Source organism: Mustela erminea, chromosome 6 (assembly GCF_009829155.1).
Source record: "Mustela erminea isolate mMusErm1 chromosome 6, mMusErm1.Pri, whole genome shotgun sequence".
NCBI lineage: Eukaryota > Metazoa > Chordata > Mammalia > Carnivora > Mustelidae > Mustela > Mustela erminea.
The window spans coordinates 20,034,117-20,057,465 of NC_045619.1; the positions used below are offsets into that span (position 1 = coordinate 20,034,117).

The window sequence follows — 23,349 nt, forward strand, 5'->3', positions numbered from 1 at the left end:
AACATTTTCTGCTAAATATCAATCACTCTGGCCTATATAACAAACAGCATGTTGGATTGAAACAGGCTCTGATCTTTTTGAATAGAAGCTTAATTTGAAAAAAAAAAAACGAGCTTTACTGTTTGACTAGAATTCCACACTGGAGTAGCTCGATACTGAGAAGTGCTACACCCATCCCACCCAAATCCAACACTCACCCGTCTCTGGTTTTTCTCTCTTCAGAGACTACTTCCTGGCACAAAAGAGTTCATAGGACAGGAATACTTAACACAGGAGCCTTTGCAAATCCTTGTAACTGCTGGATTCAGAAATTGTCCACTCTTCTCTGGCATCCTATGTCACCCCCTCTCCCGTTTGGATGTCCTTCCCTCTTCTATGAAGGTGGGCATCCAGGACACGCTGCAGATCACCCTCTCCACCCTCACCACCACCTCTTAGGTCAACTGCTCATAAAAGTGTGAGATCTGGGGGCCTGACTCAGGTGCAGATGGAGCCCACAAGTTTTAAATCCATCCTTCACTTGTGCCAATGTTTTTTCTCTATGTACCTTAGCAAGAAAAGGCATACAGGTAACTTTTGAGTGCAGTGACCATTCCCTAGGAAGGGAACAGGAAAGGAAAGGAGTGGTCTAATCTCTTTCTACTCTTTGTATAAATTACTCTAAAGGAGGTGCTTCTCTGTCACCCTGGTCAGTGACCTCTGAGTGCTCTATCCCTGGCCTGCAGAAGTGTGGAGAGATCAGGTCTTTACCTTCCAAGGAAAAATGCGATGTAAAATGTGGAACTGTTCAGATTGACAAACTGAAAAAGAAACATTTTCAGGGTGAAGCTGTTCTCCCACTCGGACTCTGTGCGAGGCTGTTCTGTGGACAAAAAGGGAGTAGAGTTTGAGAGGTTGCCTTTGACCCTTCTTAACTCCCTATACACACAGGATAGGAGCGGAGGTGCCCTGAGAAGGCTTCAGGAGACCCCAGTTTTCCTATAGATGGTGGATGATAGAATAGACCACCTCAAGCTTGCAGACCAGCCCAACCAGGGTGTGGTGGGAAGGAGCTACTGACTTATCTGAGGGGATGGAATATCCAGGTTGTTCTGCTGTGACAGGATGCACAGAGAGCCTAGAGGAGAGAAAGCTAGGGATGGAGGAGCTTCGTTCCCTTCTGCTCTTAGTTTCTGTCTGTGGGGTAGGGTGTGGAGTCAGGTCCCCTCCCATTTCCTAATTAATTCCTTGTTCTTCAATTCTATTGTGAAATGCCAGGTGCTGCTGCACGAGAGAGAGTCAGACGCCCTCCCCTCTCAGAATGCTGTGAGTATCTGACTTCTTTGCTTGTCACCCTCATGCATCATTTTTCTTTCTCATGGACAAATACCAAGGAGATGACCTCATTTTAGAGTTTTAACCTATATCACCATTTACATCTTACAGTGTTCTGACCTCAGTCAGGTGCCAATTCTCATCTCCTTATATTTGACTTCCATAAAGCAAGTGCTCTTTGGACACTGTGATATGAATCAAAATATGAATCAGACTTCCAACTTGACATCTCATATCAAATGCACCTATCCTTCCCTAGGAGCTGCATCCTCATCCCAAGTAATGTCAATGAGAATATGTTTAATTCCATTGTACTTTCTATGTTTCCATAGTCCCTGATTCTAATTGCTCTTTGCCATTTCACCCCATCAATTCCTTTTCCACTAATTCCTCAAAATGCTTGCTGAGGGCATATCTGAGAAGGGGAAGGAGAATCATATTTAACAAGGCTGTACCGCTGTTGAGGAAAGAGAGGACAAAGGATTTTAAAAGGGTTTTTATCTTTACTTCACTTCTGCTCCTGAACTATTGGTTACATAGGAAGGTCTCCCAGGTTGTTAGCCAGCTGGGTGGGTGCCCAGGTGTCCCAACCACAGAAGGGCCAGGGCTGTACCTCCCTGGCGTCTTTGCCAGCCTGGATCAAGGGGCCACTGGACACAATCTGCCAATGTACCTACCTCTTTAGTGGATATAAACTTCTTTCTATGTTTCTGGGCTAAGGGTGGTAATGACGGAGGATTTTAATGACATTAAAGGAGATATACCACGTATCTAGCTCTGTATCTGGCACCTAGGAAGGCTCAATAAATGTCATCTTGTATTATAATGATTATAAATAAAAGCACTTTTTTGGTCCCCCCCCGACAAGCTGCATATGGGAAAGTGCTAAAATAGGTTTATATGTGGGAGTATGTAATTTTCTTAAATTGCATAGAGTAAAATGACCAATGTTTCATTAATAAAATTGGGACAATTTCTTTATCTTGAAAACATGGAAAATGTACAGTGTACAGTGAGTGACCAGATTGGTCTGTTTTATGGATTCAAAGAAATGTCACCTTTAAGGGTGACTTATCCAGATGATTGTTATTTCTATAAATATAAGTAATGATTAGACCACCTACATTTGTGGTGGAAGGCCCCAGTCTTCAGAGCAACTCATCTTGCTGTGGTTTAGATACACCACAAAAGCTTGATACATTTTTAATTAAATAAAAATTGTAAGCAAAGCAAATGAACACTTTTTTTCAAGGATTCTGGACACTTTATGTACTACTTTAATGATGCTATATTTTTTTGTGCATTAAGAGAAAACCTGTTTCAAATTACATTAGCCCATGATAGGTAATGTTTATGACAGGTTTTAAAGCTTTAAGTAGAAATGACTCCCCTTCACTTACTTGTGGAGCATAAGGAATAACATGGAGGATATTAGGAGAAGGAAAGAAGTAAAGTGGGGTAAATTGGTCAGGGAGACGAAGCATGAGAGACTGTGGACTATGAGAAACAAACTAAGGGATTTGGAGGGGAGGGGGGTGTGGGGATGGGGCGATCCTGGTGGTAGGTATTAAAGAAGGCCATGTATTGCACGGAGCACTGGGCATGGAGCATAAACAATGAACCTTGGAACACAGAAAAAAATAAAGATGTTTAAAAAAAAGAAATGACTCCCCAATTACTAGACATATTTAAAATGCCCTGTTGAAGGCAAAGAGCAAATAATTGTATGCAATTCAAAACAAAAAGAATATTTCTCTTCAGCAGGGTTTCGGAAATCAGTCTTTGAAAAGATATTTCCCAAACTGCAATATTGTGCTATGAAATAAAAAGGGTCTCACTTACCTAAATTTGTCAGAAGAAGTGCAACTTTCTCATAGAGCTGTAAAACAAATTTCATATATTGAGTAATAAAGCTGTGGATGCTATAAAATCCATAGTTATAAAGGAAATAGGTAATCAAGTCATGAGTAAAAATAATTTCATTAACCACACATTATTCAACAATGAACACACTGTAAACAAACAGCTGTGTCCTTTCAAGGCAAGAAAGAAAAGCACAAGATCCCATTTTACTATTTTTAAAATCTCACTTCCTATGTTTGAGTAAATAATTGGCAACAAGGCCAGCTGCGACTAATTACTAGCTTGCTAAGTGATGCAGGGCAAATCACAACATTCTTGGACCTTAGCATCTCTAAGACTGATTCTGATGGTAAGATTCTGTAATCTCATTGTTTATGGACTTGCTGTATTTTCTAGATTAGAGCATTCATAAATACTGAGATGATGAAAACTTACTAGGAGCCCTAAGCTTTTGGTATTCTGCTTTTCCATGAGTACATTGGATGCATCCTTAACTTGCCCAGCCATCTGGTAAATGCAGGGTCCTGAGAGGGAAGGGAAAGTGTGTGTGTGTGTGTGTGTGTGTGTGTGTGTGCATGCACACTCATGTATGCATATGTATATGGAAGTGCAGAGGCCACAGTTCAGAGCAAACCCAGATCTAGGAGATTCCCGAGAGAGGGCTAAATCGAGGAAAAGAGCAGGTGTCTTCTCTAAAATGAGACAGTAAAATGGAAAGGAAAACTAGTCAAAAGGATTGGAACAACATGAAAATTAAGATCATATTTAAAGTAGTAAAAATGCCCTGGTTAAAGTTCCCCAGGCTGGAATTATGACTTTACCAGTCAGCAAGCTGTAGAGCTTGGGCACATCACCTCATCTCTTCTTCAGACCACTGTTTTCCTTTTCTGTGACTGAGAATGGGTACTGGACCATTTATCTTGCGGTCCTTCCAAACTTCTGAATTTTCTTATCCGAGACTTCTGCTAAGTACAGAGTTAAGTAAAATACTGATTGTATGACTCAAAACTTAGAACAATGACTATGACTTGCTATAATATTATAACTAATATGGCCATAGTATCATATTTTGTGTGCAGAAGCCACAGACTCTTAAGAGTCCAGAGTTAAAAGAGATTGGTGTAATTTTCAATAAGAAATCCAGTGGTATAGTCATACATTTTATCTTAAAAGTACTGGTTAAGTACAGATTAGGACAGATGTTTTAATAAAATATATTTTGCTTTACAAATACACTCTATTATTAAAGTCAGTTATGTGATTTTCAAGGAAAATTAGATTTGACTGAGATCATCTTTCTCAAAATACAATTTTTGACTGTCCAGTTTATCCTTTAGATCTTTCACATTGATATGCTTTTATCCAAGTGGCTCACTTTGCATTTCTGTCTCAAAGGTCTTGGTAGCTGGTGACATGTCCATGTTATCTCGGTTTAGACACCGCAAAAAAAAAGAAACTTAAAAAAGGAACAGCACATTGGGGAGGTATGTGCTTTGGTGAGTGCTGTGAAGTGTGTAAACCTGGCGATTCACAGACCTGTACCCCTGGGAATAAAAATATATGTTTATAAAAAATAAAAAATTAAAAGAAAAAAGGAACAGCACAGTAATCAAAATATGATCAATATTAACATTTTGAAAAATAAGGCAAAGTATATGGGAATCCACAGTCAGGATCCATGGCATCTGTGACCATTCTATAAATGTTAAAGATGCAAGGGAATGGACAGTGAAACTTTGAGCAGGATACAAAGAGAAAGGGCACGTAAGCAGAGGGCCTGATGGCCACTGAAAGATCTTCTGATGAGTGGCTTCTGGAAAGTGTCTGATTTCTCATTAGGAAGTTGAGATAGATATCATGGATGGTTTGTTCTGATAAAAGCAGTAGAAAATCTGTTTCCAAACTGGATGCCACAAATTGTGAGAGTTAAAATCTGTAACTGACAGAAAGTGTTCTGATCTGAAGTATACTTCCAAAGAAGCTCTGAGTACTTCTAATTTGATCTTGTCCACCCAAACAATGTATGGGGGCCTGTTCTGATGCATCCCATGTTCTCTGGCTCACTTCTTTCGGGAATAAGACCCTGTGGTATTCAGTGTTTAGAGTATAATGAAATATCAGATTCGCATTTGTATGGCTGAATAAAAAGGATGGTTATATCTCCTCTTGGAATGTATTCTTTGTTGGCATCGTTTGTTTCTGACCACCATACTGAGATGTTCCTAGTTCACTAGTGAGGCAGAATGGGATTAAAATAGTACGTCAAGGAGCAAGAAAATCCTCCCTATTTACTCCATCTTTGAGGTATTTATTTTTCAAAAAGAAATAAAATGAAAACTAGTAAGCATCCCTTAACCAGTCACTAAGAAGTATCATATTTTGTTGGGGTCCAGAATATTTTTTTTAAAGAGGGACCCATGCTGGGAGCCCAACACAGGACTTGAACTCCCTACCCTAAGATCACGACCTGGCTGAGATCAAGAGTTGGATGCTTCACCAACTGAGCCATCCAGGTTCCCCAGGATGCAGAATTTTTTATAAAATATATTGTATTTTATTTTTAGAGTACACACTACATAAGAGTAAATACACAACAAAAACATAACAGAGTAAATAGACATCATAAAATCTGGAAAATAAGCTTTAGGTCTCCTTCTTTAGTTAAGGTTGGACAACTCTAGCAGAATGTCAGAAACAGGGTATGTGATCTATAACAATATTATTAAAAAATTAGAGGCTGTAATGAACAGAAGTTAAAAACCAATCTAGCTCTCAAGGTTTTTAATATTCAATTAATGGAAAGTATTAATGATTCATGTCTAAATGATGACTTTTTTTTTTGCAAGACAAGTATGGCCAAAATTTTAAGTAGTTGGAAATAATTTATGTAGCTATAAAAAATGTATATTGTAGGGTCATGAAAATACCTTAAATTGAGTAATTTCAGAAGTCATTAGCTAGTTTAGTTCTGAACTGGTCAAAGCTACCTCATAGTTATTAGTCTGTCATCTGTTATTTATGTGTTATTTGCCTAAGGACTTACTTTTTTATTTTTTGGACATTCTGATGTAAATCTTTCCAAACTATATTACATACTCAGTTGCCTTTGTAATGGAACCTGTAAGACCTCAGGGCATAAGACAGGACTAGGAATGTGTTTGCTGGGATAGGGATGTCATGGGCATTGCTTCCTGCACAGTAGGGTCTTGGATGGTGCTGCTTTGAAAGTTCTTACATGTGTTTCTTATTTTCTTTTCTTTCCCTTGCTATGGTTTATCAGTTCCTTCTCTTGCAAGAATTCTTGCCTTAGTGACCTTCTGTTTTTCTAGTCTGATGTTGATGAGAAATCAGAACAGCAAAGGTGTTTACATGTACCTAAAATAAATGAAAATACTCATTAAGGGCCTTCTTGAAAATAATACATGTTAGCTTTAGTGTGTAGACTCTACATTATCCATTTTGGTGACTCTGAAATGCCTGTTAGATAAAGCATAGAAATGCCTAGTAGTCTAGTTCCCAGCACATAGTAGGTGTCCATAACTATATAGTTTGCAATGTCCATAACTATATAGTTTCCCCACTCCCTATGCTACCTTCTTCATTTTTAGTTTATTTTCTCTTTTCTTGGCTGTGTTTCGTGAAGTAGAGATTGCTGGATAAGTGATTTCCAGTTCAACAAAGTCTAACTCTGACAATACTGGTATATCTGCTCAAAATATATGAGCAACCATGTATTTATAGACTCACTGTATGTATTTCTTAAGATGCATAAATTTAATTTTAATATGGCATTTGAGAGAAAAAGGTCATTAATTCATTGCAAACTACCTGGACGCAGACTATTTCACTACTTTGGTTGTTTGGTTAATTTCACCATCAATCACTCCCCCTCCCAATGAATATATTCCACAATTAACTTTGAGAGGAGCTGAGTCCTGGAGTAGAGAGGGCCAGAGGTGCCACATGTCCACTCTCGCCCTCCACTTGACCACACACTTTTACAATCATGTCAGGTGATTAGCAACTGCTTTTGTTTCATTTTTGGAACTTCTGTATTCTGAAGCTTTTTTTTCTAAAATAATAAAGAAGTTCCTGCGTATTTTAGTAATAATGGTAAATAGCAATAGTGGTAATAATAATAAATCAACTATATTTCATTAGTTCAGTGATGACTTGCTCACTTAAGAACCCTAAATGAGGGGCACCTGGATGGCTCAGTGGGTTAAAGTCTCTGTCTTCCACTCAGGTCATGATCCCAGGGTCCTGGGATCAAGGCCCATGTCAGGCTCTCTGCTCAGCGGGAAGCCTGCTTCCCTTCCTCTCTCTCTGCCTGCCTCTCTGCCTACTTGTGATCTCTGTCTGTCAAATAAATAAATAACATCTTTTTTAAAAAAAAATCCTAAATGAAGTTTTTTATTATTGGGTAGATTGAATTCTCTTAAGAATCACTCTGAGTTTGTTGGTTATAGAATTTAGGATTATTTAAGGAGCTAGGAATGATAATCCAAACGGATTAAACTGTATTGATAACAACATTAAATTAATTGGCCTTTGGAACACCCTTTTCTAATGATGAGAGAATTTCAGCATTATGGATATTATCATATCCAGATTTAAGATGCAACATAACTAAGTGTGAGGGAACCATAACAGCTACTCCATGTCTATGACTCCACATATATGATCTTATTTATTCCCTGCTACAAATCGCTAATGTCACTATTTTTATGCATAGGTTCATCTCAAATCTAGCAATGTCAGCAAATAATACTATTGTTCTGCAAATAAAAACAATTTACTGAGAGTCTACTCTGTGCTAGATCCCATTCCAGACACTGGGAAATAGCGAGTAGAAAACAAATAGACAAAAGTTTCTGCCCTAATGGATCTACATTCCAATGGGGAAGACAGATAATAAAATAACTTAAAAACAGCATATTACATAGTAATAAATACCACAGGGAAAAATAGAGCAGGCAAGGGGACAGGAAGTTGTTAGATGGCAGGAGGCAGTTACGATTCTAAACCTGAGTGACCACAGAAATTTTATATTAGAAAAGTAACCTCTGAACAAAGAAATGAAGGAGGCGAGGAGGAAGCCATGCAGACCCCATGAGGAGGAATATTCCAGGCAGAGAGAAGAGCAAGTAAAAGTCCCTAGAGTGAGAGCATGCTTGGCACATCCGGGGAACAAAGGGAAGGCCAGGCTGGAGCAGGAGAAATAGGGTGAGTAGGTAGGAGACAGGATCAGAGTTGTCACTGGGGCCAGAAGGAGAGGCCTGGAGGCCACATGAAGATGTGAACTTTTATTCTGAGCAAGAGGAAAGCCACTGGGCATGATGAGTAAACAGGGACAGGAGCTCACTCACCGTAAGCAGCTTGCACTAGCTGCTGTGATGAGTCTAAATTGAGGGAGCCAATGTGGCAGCCGAGAGACTAGGTAGGGGGCAATGCAATAACCCAGGCGGGAGCTACTGGGCTCTAGGACCAGGGTGGGACTTGGGGACATGTCAGAAGTGATCAAACTCTGGAAACAGACACTGAGAGAAACAGAGGAGTCAAGGGTAATGCCAAGGTTTTCAGCCTGAGCAGTTACCACGGGAGGCAGCTATGGAGGAACTGATTCTGGAGGGGAGAGAAGGGTTTGGATGCGGATGGTGGGAGTAGTCAGCCAGATGTATGGGGTTCAGAGGAGACACCTGGGCTGAAATATAGAACTGAAAATCACCCGAAATTAACACAAGCAACAGGTTCCATCCTGATGTGTGCCTTGCAAGGTTATCTCAAACAATGCTTTGGGTACTGACCACTTTCCTGACATTCAAAATCAAAAAGAAATGGGAACTAACACTGTTGAACTATGTCACAGATTCTAGGTTGGGCCTTTAAAATATGTTCTTTCTCTAAGTTTCCCCAAGGGGTATACACACACTGTTAGCTTACTGGTTAAATAAGGAAACTAAAATTCGGAGAGGAGCTAGTGCCTTCCACTGGAGAAAATCCTGGAGCCTGGATTTGACTCAAGCCTTCTCAATCCCCAGACCGGAGTGCATGACCTGCCAGGCAGTCTGCTGCCCAGCCATCAGTGCTGCATGACAGACTCACCCCTCCAAGGTTGGGTCCCTTTAGCAACAGAAGAAAACCACAGCCCACATAGTTTTTACCTATCAGGCTCGTTACCTTATAGTTCACTTACCACATTCAGCAGCATAATAATGCAGAAGTTGATGCACACGGCAGTCCCTGTGGTTGCCACCTGAGAGTTATTCCGGATTAACGCCCACTTAAAGGCAGCAAAAGTGCTGACAGTCACCACCCGGTAAATGACGATCCCAAATACAGCAGCGATCACCACGCAGATCTGGGAGGAAGATGGAAAGCTGGTGAGCACCCTGATGGAATGTCCCAGGAGGAGGGTCCCCACCACTATAAAATTCCACCATTGGAAAACAAGAAAAGGAAATAAACCAACAGCGGAACAGACTCAAGAAATCACAATATAATCCTAACTTTTCATTGTGATTAATACTTTCTCTTGCCTGTATTTTCTTTCTTATTCAAATAGAACAACCATAGTGCTTGAAAGCTGATAAACTGTGTAAGCTATGGGGTAACATTTTATTAAGTAGGGTATTCGAATGAGCATTATTATTATGGAAATCTTATGATGTCACTCTTCCGTGTAAAACTATTGATTTCTTTTATTCTTGGGATAAAAGCAAAGTCTTCATGGTGGCAAGACTTTCTCCACCTTGTGGAATGACATTTTCCTTTAAGTCTGGGGACTCAAGAACCTCTCTCCTGGCTTCAAATGGGCTAATCTTCAAGACCATTTCCTTTGCCAAAAAGGCTGACCACCCCCCATTCCCATGCCAAACACACACATATGTGTGTATGCACATGTACATACACACACACACACACAGAGCCTAGTTAACACCTACTCTTCTTTCACACCTCAAGAACCACTTCATAACTGAAACTTTAATGACCCTCAGACTTTGTTATTGCTATATGATACCTGTACTCTTCTTTCAGTATCCAATTTATAATTTCTAACAATTTTTCAGTTTGATTGTTGCCCGTTTCCCCCATTTAGAAAGTATAGTTGACCCTCCCCCTTTTCTATGGGGGATATTTCTAAGGTCCCCAGTAGATACCTGATACCTTGGATACTATCAAACCCTACATAGACTATGGTTTTTCCTATAGATAAATAGCTATGAGAAAGTTTAATTTGCAAATTGGGCACAGTAAGAGACTAACAACAGTAACTAATGATAAAACAGAACAACAATACAATAGAAAGACTGTGTGAATATGGTCTCTCTCCCTCTCAAAATATCTTATTGTATTGTACTCACTCTCCTTGTGATGATGTGAGATGGTAAAATGCCTACATGATGAGATGAAGTGAGGCAGATGGCATAGGTACTGTGATATAGCATTAGGCTACTACTGATTTTCTGATGATATGTCAGAAGGATTGTCTGCTTCCAGCCTGGGTACTGAAACTCCAGATAGCAAAACTGCAGGTACTGAAACTCCAGATAGCAAAACTTCAGATCAAGGAGGGGGCACTATAAGCTCCATCAGGGCTGGTACGGTATCTGTTTTGCTCATCATAGTTTCTATAGTGCCTTAGCATAATTACAGGTGCATAGTAAATGTTCAGCTATTTGTTGCTGAATAAGCTAACTCTGTGATAGGTACATAATCTCTTATTAATCAATTATGGACATTGAACTGAACTATCTTTCTCTGAAGATGTCATGGTATGTGATGAGAACTCAACATGTCTTCTATCTACTGGCAATATGAGACCCCAACATGTTTGTGTCTTTCATTAGATGACTCACTATATCAGAGTAAAGACCTTTACCTACTTAGTTATCAAAAACCAAGCTGAGAACCAGCATGCACTCTGCTGACTTAGAGATTGCTAGAAGCATTCTTCTGTTTTACACCAACTGTTTTTGGCTTTCTATGAGTGACATGCTCTAAAAGTTTGAGTATAAAGCTTGAGCTGGAACTGGCAAAAATTACAACAACAACAATAATTGCCTACATCTTAATCTCCATCACTGATGGGGAGATCAGTGAAATCTACCCTGACTTTCAGACAGGGTGGCAATGTGGTGGAATGGACAGCTCACTGGACTCAGAAGTCAGGTCTGGGTCATGGCTCAGCTTCTACCTAGCACTGTGACTGTGGGCACATAGTTTGTGGCTTTGGCTTCCTTTGCTCTAGGTTGCCCATCTGCAGAGCAAGAAAAGCTCACTCTACATCTACAGGTCTTGTAAAAAACAAAAAGCAAGACAATAAATGTGAATACTTACGAAAGTCGAAGCATGACACAATTACTTACAGAGCAGTGTCTGCAGAAAGGTGTGGATTTGAATCTTGGTCTGAGCCAAGATTGGGCATGCTGCCTACCCTTTCATCTCTCCAGTTTCTTTGGCTAAAGGGTGGGTAATGTGTCTAGATTTGCCACCATCTTGTCCTTCATAATCTATTGATCTACAACACCTGTTTACACACTCATCATTTGAAAACAGGAAAGGAGAATCGTAACCACCATTTAAGGTTCTAAATGTGACATTTCTGAAAAATTTGCATAAGTTTTGTTCGGTGGTTAACAGGGTCAAAGTTGATCACCAAAGACTTCTTTTTAGGAAAAGCCAACAACCCAGGTTCAAGGTAGTGTTTTCCAAACTGACATAACCGTTAGTGAATCTAGAAGTCAATTTTAGGAGGTTATGGTTGGCATTAAAAAAAACAGACTACAATAAAACAAAAAAAAAATCAGAGTATTGCATATTGCAAAGATGAGCATTGTTTCAGTTACTGTTTATTTTTTTTAATTTTTTAAAATTTTTTAATTTTTAATTTTTTTAAATAAACATATATTTTTATCCCCCGGGGTACAGGTCTATGAATCGCCAGGTTTACACACTTCACAGCACTCACCATAGTACATACCCTCCCCAATGTTTATAACCCCACCCCCCTTCTCCTGGGCCCCCCTCCCCCCAGCAACCCTCAGTTTGTTTTGTGAGATTAAGAGTCACTTATGGTTTGTCTCCCTCCCAATCCCATCTTGTTTCATTTATTCTTCTCCTACATCTCCTGGCACTGGGTTATGACAGAGAATGTAGTTCTTATATGGGCATGGTGAGCAAAAGCTTTGAAAAACACTACTGCAGGTCCTATCTCAACTCTTATGTCCTTTAAGCAAGGCACAGAGAGGCAAGCAGAAAGAACTGGAGCTCTTGGCTGTTTCCTGGCTCATCCTGAACAAGCCCCTTATCCTTCTAAAGTCTCAGTGGCTCCATTTGGAACACGGGACAGCGGTACTATCTCTGACCATCTCAGAGAGTCTTTGTGAGGAGTAAATAAAAGAATGTGTAAAAATGTTTTGTAAAATTATGCAAATACCCAATATAATTATTGTTGATACCGTGCTACAAGTTTGTACTTTATGAAACAAAGAGTTTTGTAGAAAAGTTTCAAACCATCACCACTTCCTCATATCAGGATAGTTGTCTTTCTCTGCTTGACTTATTTCGCTAAGCATGATACGCTCTAGTTCCATCCATGTTGTCGCAAATGGCAGGATTTCATTTCTTTTGATGGCTGCATAGTATTCCATTGTGTATATATACCACATCTTCTTGATCCATTCATCTGTTGATGGACATCTATTCTTTCCATAGTTTGGCTATTGTGGACATTGCTGCTATAAACATTCGGGTGCACGTGCCCCTTTGGATCACTACGTTTGTATCTTTAGGGTAAATACCCAATAGTGCAATTGCTGGGTCATAGGGCAGTTCTATTTTCAACATTTTGAGGAACCTCCATGCTGTTTTCCAGAGTGGCTGCACCAGCTTGCATTCCCACCAACAGTGTAGGAGGGTTCCCCTTTCTCCGCATCCTCGCCAGCATCTGTCATTTCCTGACTTGTTGATTTTAGCCACATGGGGGCTTAAGTAGGTAGGAGAAGAATAAATGAAACAAGATGGGATTGGGAGGGAGACAAACCATAAGTGACTCTTAATCTCACAAAACAAACTGAGGGTTGCTGGGGGGAGGGGGTTTGGGAGAAAGGGGTGGGATTATGGACATTGGGGAGGGTATGTGCTTTGGTGAGTGCTGTGAAGTGTGTAAACCTGGTGATTCACAGACCTGTACCCCTGGGGATAAAAATATATGTTTATAAAAAATAAAAAATTAAAAAAAAAAAAGGGAGTTAGGGGAAATTGGAAGGGGAGGTGAACCATGAGAGACTATGGACTCTGAAAAACAATCTGAGGGGTTTGAAGTGGCGGGGGGGGGTGGAGGTTGGGGGAACCAGGTGGTGGGTATTAGAGAGGGCACAGATTGCATGGAGCACTGGGTGTGGTGCAAAAACAGTGAATACTGTTATGCTGAAAATAAATAAAAAATAAATTAAAAAAAAAAAAAAGAAAAGTTTCAAACCATAAAAAATATCCCAGATGCAGAAACAATAAGTCGGCTGCATTTATCTGCAAATGCTTGATATGGTTCTGGCTTTCCTGAAATAGGATTCATTCGCTCTTTCTTGGAGTACTTCGCTTCGAACTGGGGCCGTATTTCTTCCTGAAGAACAGACAGACACATTTTTTTTAAGCACTGGAGAAATACATACACACAATAAAAGGACATTTTTTTTTTACTCTATTATAAACTGAATCAACAGCTACCACACTAATCAATCAGTGAGGTGGGCTCAGAGACCTAGGTTTAAATGTCTGGGCATTGGCAACTTGAAGAAAATCTAAAGGGTAATGATTCAGACTTATTATCACCAAGGCGGTATAATTTAGACTAGTAGTTAAGTGTCTATATTATCTTATTAAACTGTGCTTAAAGAAACAAAGAGAATGAGAAAAGGGACCAACTCTACTATTCTAAGCAGTTTGAAAGAACTACTAAACTTTTACTTTATTGCCAGGGAATGTAAAGGGCAAAGAAAGTTTCTGAACAGCAAAATGTCTAGAATTCATGTTGTGAGTTATAATGACAAATATAATTCTTAGTTTTCTCCTACAATTAAATTTTTTTAATTGAGGCAGCCAGAAATATGGTAAACCTATTTTTTAATAAGCTCCTGTAAGAGTCATTCACCTTTATCCAGTAGATTTTAAATGTACTACTCATTATTGAAAACCAGGTAAACCTCTTTCAAATCCAGCTAAAATCAAGGCAGCTCTAATTCTAAATCAAGCTGAGGCTTTGTTTCATTTAGTTGAGCTCCATCTAATGTGAAAAGCTTCTGACTAAAAAGCAATTATGGGATTAGAAACAGGAAATCAGCAAGAGGGTATGCTAAAGTGGTTCTGGTTAATTAAGTACCTATTCTACATGAATGTATTGCAAGAGGAGGGAAAATGAGAGGAAAGTCTGGTGAAATGGAGATTAAGTTAACCCAGGCAGAAACTCAGGGCTCAGATGGAGACACTGACAGAAAGTGAAGAAGCTGACAGAAAACGGGCTCCGGACAATGGGCACAGTTTGGCAGTAGCCTGTGTGTGTAGAAGGAAGGGCAGCCTCACTCCTGCTGCAGAATAAACCCAGGGCTGGACTTCACTTAGTGACAGGTAATGGGGAAGGAGAGAGGGGAGATACAGTAATAAACAGGTTCTGCCTTCTTTCACTTCTTTTAGGAAGTGACACTTGAAGATATAAACAGAATAGGACCTGGAATCTTCTGTTTCTTTAGGAAACTCTGAATTTATCAGGCTGTGAGTGTCATCTAAGAGTCACTGAGTTAATTATCCAGGGATTTGTGGTGAGTCAGGAGCTAGACCTATGTTTCTGCATGTTAAGGGCTAAATTGTGTCTCCCCCTCCCCCTACAAATTCATTTGTTGAAGTCCTAAGCCACAGTACCTCAGAGTGTGACTGATTTGGACAGTCTTTACAGAGGTAATTAAGGTCAAATGAAATCATTAGAGTGACCCCTAATATGACTGGCCTTTTATAAAAAACTTAGACATGGACGTGCACAGATAAATGATGATAGAACACAGAGGGAGCAGAGAGCAGTCTAGAAGCCCAAGAGAGGAGCCTGCAACAGATCCTGCCCTCACAGCCCTTAGAAGAAACCAACTGTGCCAATGCCTTGATCTCAGACTTCTAGCCTCCAGAAACGTGAGCAACTAATTTCTGTTGTTTAAGGCACCCAGTCTGTGGTCCTTTGTTATGGGAGCCCCAGCAACCTAATACCCTGGATTTTCCATGAAGAAGGCTTGCAGCAAGTTTGGGCTTTTCTGCACAGCCATCTGAGTGCCACAGGCTAGAATAAGTGGCATTTAGACCCTTCCACGGTGGAGGACATTTGAGGAGTAGTTTCTACTCAGTATTTAAGGACTTGAGGTCATGCATTTGAGCCTTTGCTGCTCTGAGCACTGTCCAGGGTTCTGGAGAGCTCTCAGAAACATTTCCCTGGAATTCTCTCATGACGTTTCCTTCCATATTCCTAGAGCTGTAAGACTAATTAATACTCTCCTGTTAAAGTAAAGAACACTATTTAAGAAAACTAAACAAGGGGAGGTGAATCATGAGAGACTATGGACTCTGAAAAACAATCTGAAGGGTTTGAAGTGGCGGGGGGGTGGGAGGTTGGGGTACCAGGTGGTGGGTATTAGAGCGGGCACAGATTGCATGGAGCACTGGGTGTGGTGAAAAAATAATGATACTGTTATGCTGAAAATAAACAAATGAAAAAAAAAAGAAAACTAAACAAATCTTACTACTAATGCTTCTGATGTCTCCACCTACAAGTGAAATGCTTTACTTAGCCATGGAATCTTAATCCAGTAAGCGATCACAATGTTGTCTCTTCTTTCTTTTATAGTCTGTTCTTTTTTATACTACCTGAAGTTTTTTGCAAACACAGGTATTGACATGCTTTATGAGTAAACCTGGCTTCTGTCACAGAGCAGAGTGATAACTCAAGAGGACTGTATATTCGTTGATTTGCTTTTTGAAAAATTCTGAGGTAAGTAATACAAACCTCCTCTTCTTCCCAGTCGATCAGATCCCAGTCATAAGCAATTACAGCTCGCCGTCTTTTCCAGAACTCCAGGAAAACTGTCGCTGGAACAAGAAGAGAAACACAAAGACATTTTTAAATAAAACAATGCTGTTAACTGTCATTGAATAATGAACTCATTGCAGAGAATGACAGTTGTTTGTGTAAGCATCCCTGAATATCAGAATTTCTAGCTAAGCTTCATTTAACAAAGACCTTTTCAGAGAATTACTAAGCTTGTGTCAAACATAATGAAAAATTCGAGATTTCATTTAGAATTAAATTAAGCTGATTTGCAAGTTGAGGCAGAAAAGACTTATAATAACAAAGCTCCTGGGATATAAAAATATAGAAAACTAGGTTACCAACATCTTTCTCATTGATAGAATATTTATTTTTAAAAGTGAGGGGGCGGTAAGGGCAGAAAGGCCAAAATAAAACTTAGCAGTTTCATGTATTTGACTAGCAGAGATTGTCTCCCACATCTTCTTCCCAACAAATATCTATGTAAAACATATTTTACTATTTCTTTGAAAGAAATAATTTTATTATTTTAATATTTTCCCCAAACTATTTCTCTTTTTGTCACATTAAAGGGAAAATCGTGTGCAAATTTTGTCAAGATCCTTTTTTTTTTAAATGAGGTATGGGGTAGCTGGCTTTCCCACTCAGGGAATTATGGAAGTTTATCCTCATTCAGCCAAAGTAACTTTCTACAGTTCAATTATTATACAAATGACAGAAGGGAAAAAATAATCAAGACATAACCTTGCTGTCTTGGAAGTCACAAGCCAAATGATAGGACGCACAACATATACACATACATGCACACTCAAACTTTGAGGATGACTGCAACAAAAGATATCACAGAAACACCCAGGAGACAGAACTGGTAGATCCATCTCTCCTGGGCCTTGCTATGGTACTTAGACTTACAGAGGCAAGAGTCCAGGGCCAATCTGGTAGGCAGGATTTTCTAAAGCATGCCTGCTATGTTAACTTTCTGCCTTACCAATTGTCTTTGCATGGGCCCCCGGGACAATTATTATATAAGGTTCTCTGGACCCCCAAGAAAATGGTGCTTTCTAAAGAGACTTTCTTTTTTGTTTCCAGAGTCTGCCCTGGCCTTAAATCGACAAAGCAGCTAGTCCTTGAATGTGTGGCTATTCTTCATGAAAAGTCAGAACTGTAGCCTGTGACCTCAGAGAAGCCTGAGGCGGGACCATTCTGGGACAGCCTGAGGACACAGGAGAGCATCCTGTTTGTATCACTGACTGCTGCTGCTCCCAGCAAGCCCTACCAACCCACTTGTGGGTCTCATTTGAAGGAAATGACTTCTAAGACAGACCAGTGGCTGTCAGAAACATTCCACCACCTTTCTTTTCCCCAGCAGGTGCAGAATCCTACATGAAGGAGAGAGAAGCTCTAACCAATAATTCCCTTTTGTGGCTAATACTCATCTTCCTCCCTTCCAGGACTTGGGAGGATGGGAAGAAATTAGTTGCTTGTACAATTGCTATTGTCTTGTGTTTTGCATTTGAGGAAGAATCTAATGCTATCTCTAACCATGAGTGAGGATATAATCCAATATAGATTGTCTCCTTTCAAGGCAAATATTCAATCCCATACCCTTATTACTTCATGATTTAAATTCCCTTGCTTAAATACTCACAGCCCTGGGAGCCCACTGCACTTTGAATGTGTCTAGTTATATGCTGCCTTACATCACAAATCCACATTTTCCTACTTGTCTCCTTTGAAGATGGCTTTACATTAATATATATAATTGTCTTCTACCACTAAACCACTCAGTACTATAAGTTTGATTAGAAAGTTATTTCTTGCTGTGGGAAGAGCTGAGATACCCTTCAACAGATGAACGGATAAAGAAGACAATGGAATATTACTCAGACAAGGGAATATTACTCAGCCATCAAAAAGGACAAATACCCAATTTTTGCATCAACATGGATGGGAGTGGAAAAGATTATGCTGAGTGAAATAAGTCAAACAGAGGAAGTCAATTATATGGTATAACTTACCTGTGGAGCATAAGGAATAACATGAAGGACATTAGGAGAAGAAAAGGAAAAATGAAGGGGGGGTGGAGGTGGAGACAAACCACAAGAGATTGTGGACTCCAAGAAACAAACTGAAGGTTTTAGAGGGGAGGGGAGTCGGGGAATGGGTAAGCCTGGTGGTGGTATTAAGGAGGGCACGTATCGCATGGAGCACTGGGTGTTATACGTAAACAATGAATCTTGGAATATTGCATCAAAAACTAATGATGTGAGTAAGAACACAATAAAAAAAGTTATTTCTTACAGGGGTTGATTCTCAAAAGACTTGAAATTCCTAAGGGTTTGGCAAGATTTTCTACTATATGGAATTCTTTCCACAAGAATTTGGTCTAAAATATCTTTTTCTCAATGTATCAGAATGTTTAACCTTACTGCCAGCATTCTGAAGTCCTTAGATTCCAATCTATCTATGTAGATAATGCTTTTTTGAAAACAAGGTCTGGCCATGTCTGGGTATCAAGGAACCACACCACCTACAGAAAAACCCCCACTACCAGCTCAGGATGCAAGGCTCCTAATGACTCTGCCTGTGTCAAACTCTCTCTGTCCCAACTTGTACCCTAGACTCCAGGCTACCTCACTAGCAGTTTTCACAGGTGAGCTGTTGTATGACTTTCTTAGCTTTGCCCACACTATTTCATTGGTTTATAGTGTTCTTCCCTATTTGTGTCCATTTGGCCAACTCCTACTCTTGTTTCCAGATTTGGCTCTGTGTGTTCTGCAACCATTTCCTTTGAACCTTCTCTATACCCATGCTGAGTTGTGCAGATACCTCTAGGTCAGTGCTGAGCATAGCATTCAGCACTTAAAAAACAATAGAGAAACTTGATCATTTCTATCACTAGTTGTGGGCTCTTGAGAATATGGGCTATATATATTAGCTGTCTTTATCTCCTCAGGGTCTAGCACAATGACTGGTATCCAAGAGGCACAGTAAATGTACAAATGACATGATGTCATGAAAATGAAAGCAATATGGCAAATTCTTCTTTTCTTATTTATCTAAATCTTATAAGAAATTAGGGTATAAGTTTGAAAAACATCTAATTATATCTTGTGAATGCTTTATATAGCAGTGTAAAATAATAACAAACATGAAAAACTGAAACTTATTATGCTTCTCTTTTGCCTTGCCATAAAATATCACTCTGTTCTTTCTTTTTAGAGAGAGGGATAGAGAAAGAGCACTGGGGGAGGGGAGAGGCAGAGAGATAGAGAGAAAAAAAAATCCAAAGTAGGCTCCACACCCAGCAGAGAGCCCAACACTGGACTCAATCTCATGATCCTGAGATCATGACCTGACCCAAAATTAAGAGTTGGACATTTAATGGACCGAGCCACCAAGCACCCCAGTATCATTCTAATTATTACTTGGTTGCATGAATCCTGTGGCAAGGACTACCTACCTCTCAGATGCATTCTTGCCTTGTTCCACAGTAAAAGGTGGCTGCCCACCTGTACTGTAGTTCTCAGATCTCCTTGCTGTTGGATATATATGGCCCAAGACAGTTCTCACAGTGGAATGTGAACAGAAAAGTGTGATAAATGCCACTTGCCTGTTGATATCTTAAGACAGTGAGGGTGCTTCTTCCACATTCTCTTTACCCTTTTGGATAGGTGGAGCCCCAGTAATTCAGCTGATATTATGCAAATAATGTCAAGGCCTGGGAGGACTGCAAACAACTTGTTTGTAGGACTATGCGTCCCTGAATGACCCTGTGTGCAGAGCTATCTCCCAGCCTGGAATGCTCACCCCATTTACTCACTGAGACATTGCATGAGGCATGAAGGTGAAAAAACTTACGAGTTACTTCCTTTACCTATTTTAGATAGGGCAATATCAAGTCCTTAGTTTTAAGACAGAGTTTTGTGTGCTCTCTTCTCTCCCCTTTCTACTCTATACTACCCCATACTACTACCTAACCTATGTACAAATGAAGTTCATCCCATGTATTACCATCAGTGCCAAATAGCAAGCCTCTCACAATATTAGTGGAAGCATTGGAAAAATCTGAGACTTGCAATACATGCCCTCCTTAATACCCATGTATTGCATGGAGTACTGGGTGTGGTACATAAGCAATGAGTCTTAGAACACTGAAAAAAAAAAGATGTCAATAAAAAAAAAAAGAAAAGAAAAACCTGAGACTTCTGAATTTAAGTATAAGAAGGGTCAAGGTTAGTGTTCAGGTAGGTTTGTGTTCAAATACCAGGACACCACTGGCTCAGAATTTTACACAGTTGAGAAGGTTGTGACATAGATCCCATAAAGGACACAAAAAGGACATGACAGAGTGTTCAGCAGGCCATGCTCTACTATCACTTTCTTAAGTAGAACAATTATTGTTAGTTTCAATTTGTAGCAGACTTCTATGTATTTGCCCAACTTCTTATCTTTCTAGTCATAGTTAGATTACATTTTCCAGCCTTTATTACAATTAGATGTCACCACATTTTGATAAATGGAAATTAAGCACAAGTGATGTATGTCAGTTTTGGACTAAAAAAATTAGAAAGTAATAATATCATCCCATGCTTCTTTTCTCCTTTTGAGGGGTGAATGGAGAAGATTCTAAGGATCCAGAAGAGCATAGAGCCACCAAATAAAAGGAACCTGGGTACTTAAATGACCATGTAGAAGGCTAACAACCAGAAATACCTGGTTGGGTTTCATGTGCATTTTTTTTTATTATTTTCAAGATTTATTTCTTTATTTGAGAGAGTGTGAGAGTATAGGAAGGGAGTTGATGTGGGGCTTGATCCCAGAACTCTGAGATCACGACCTGAACCAAAACCAGGAGTCAGAAACTTAACCCACTGTGCCACCCCAGGCACCCCTCATGTGCATGAGTTCTATTAAACATCTAGGTTTGGATTTTTGTGTATTACACAGTTAACTGTATTCATCCTAAATAATATAGGTTTTTTTTTTGAAAGTACAACTATGGTTAACATTTTGCAAACAGAAAGGAAAAACCCACTGAATTACTATTTTTTGTCATCTTCCTAAGGCATTTCAAGAGTTTTATGCAGGAAAAAGATCCCCTTTAAGCTGTATAGCTTGGGTTCCATGGCAGCATTGAAATATGGTACTATTTAGTCACTGTATAGTAATAATTTATTACATTTTAGGTACTATGTTTTATTTTTTCAAAAGTCTGTCAAGGTGGGTATTATTTTCATCATCCTATGAATGAAGAATCTGAGGTCCAGAGAAGTCACATGGCTAGTAAATGACAACTGGGATTTGGGCCTAATACACCTTTTATTTATTATTATTATTATTATTATTATTATTTTTTTGGTGGGGGAGCTTACAACATCAAATTTATTCTCTAGTTCCAGAGGTTAGAAGTTCAAAATCAAGGTTTTGGCAGGGTTAAGTCCTACTGGAGGCTCTGAGGGAGACTATCTTCTATGCATTTTTCCCTAACTCCTGGTAGTTGGTAGAAATCTTTGGCATCCCTTGGCTTGCAGAAGCACTCTTCCAATCTCCCTGCCTATCTTCACAAGGCATTCTACTCTGTAATTGTCTGTCTCTCCATTTTCTCTTCTTGTAGGGACACCAGCCACACTGGGAATAAAGTATGACATTGTCTTAAATTGATTACATCTTCAAAGACCCTATTTCCAAATAAAGTCACTTGCACAGGTACTGGAAGCTATGATTAAAACATATCTTTCAGGGTGCCTGGGTGGCTCAGTGGGTTAAGCCGCTGCCTTCGGCTCAGGTCATGATCTCAGGGTCCTGGGATCGAGTCCCACATCGGGCTCTCTGCTCAGCAGGGAGCCTGCTTCCCTCTCTCTCTCTCTCTGCCTGCCTCTCTGCCTACTTGTGATCTCTGTCTGTCAAATAAATAAATAAAATCTTTAAAAAAATAAAAAAAATTAAAAAAAAACCCATATCTTTCAGAGGACACAATTCAACCCATAACAGGATTATCTGGGCTATCACAATGACTAGGAGCAAATGGCATTTAGGGTAAGAGCCAGGGGTGCTATCTGCCTTGTAGCTAGAAGGTCACAGTCTAATCTGGGGCCTTTAATTTCTACTGAATAAGGAAGAGCTAAAAAGAAAAAGAAAGCTTACTCTTTGAACCACAAGAGCACTTTGCTTAAACTAGTTATAAAAACCAAAATACCGTACCCCAGGTTATATGTTCCCTGTGAGAACCTGGCATTTATTCTCTATCCTTCCCTTAGATCTATACTTTTCTTTGGAGGCCTGTGGGAATAAATGTGGGCAAAACCTACATTTATTCCCAAAGCTGCTAGGAATACATGCTGCTAATTCTTGCCCTTTGATAACACAATAGGTATTCAAAAGCCTAATTTGATTCTTCATTTGGAAAATTTCTAGCCTGGGAGTCTAGAAAAGAATTGTGTCTAATGCTAGAAAATTAATTATAAAGACATGTTTATTTCTTATTTTTGAAAAAAATCCCAAAGGCTTTTAAAGACCCTATAGGCTTTTTTTCCTTAACTTGTCAAAAGATTATGTTCTATTTGTATAAAAATAAGAATTGAGCCAAAAATAAAATGGGCACTATATAGGAAAAGGAAAGGTGATTTTTATTTCAGAAAAGTGTCCTGCTGTCTGATGATTCAAAGTATTTTCAGAAATCTAGTCAACATGATTCTCTTCCTAGGAAATTACACACAGTCATTTTTCTCCCAATTCTAATTTCCTTCTTTTAGAAAGTGAAATGAATAATACTAACAGATTTCATTATTTCCGTTCTTCATAACTTTCTGAGAATTTTCATTTGGAGAAGGTACAGGGAAGTTACATAGATGTGCTTCCTAAGAACTTAGAGGAATGAGGTCACCTCCCAAGATTTTAACTCATAAAATCTACACATAATGAATGAGCTTAGTGAGGAATCACAAACTCAAATGCCAAAACAACCACAGCAGTACAAAACCTAGAAGAGGAAACTGCAAGATAAGGAGTGGTAGGGAATAGGACCAGTTGGGGAGTATGTACGGAAAATAAAGTGATAGGTATTCTTCAGTTTCCATTGACTGCAC

At 39.4% G+C, this 23,349-nt stretch overlaps 1 protein-coding gene across 10 annotated transcripts in view; it reads right to left on the reverse strand.

Annotated features, from left to right (window-relative positions):
• The window catches only part of ANO4 (anoctamin 4), a 445,901-nt gene that overhangs the window by 44,676 nt on the left and 377,876 nt on the right, over window positions 1–23,349 (reverse strand). For all 10 annotated transcript variants that reach the window (XM_032346621.1, XM_032346625.1, XM_032346622.1 and 7 more), the window contains 5 exons: window positions 16,220–16,302; window positions 13,661–13,801; window positions 9,374–9,538; window positions 3,157–3,193; window positions 751–862 (listed from right to left, as the gene is read on the reverse strand). In XM_032346621.1, coding sequence (XP_032202512.1) covers window positions 751–862; window positions 3,157–3,193; window positions 9,374–9,538; window positions 13,661–13,801; window positions 16,220–16,302 — 538 coding nt within the window. The remainder of the gene's footprint in view (window positions 1–750; window positions 863–3,156; window positions 3,194–9,373; window positions 9,539–13,660; window positions 13,802–16,219; window positions 16,303–23,349) is intronic.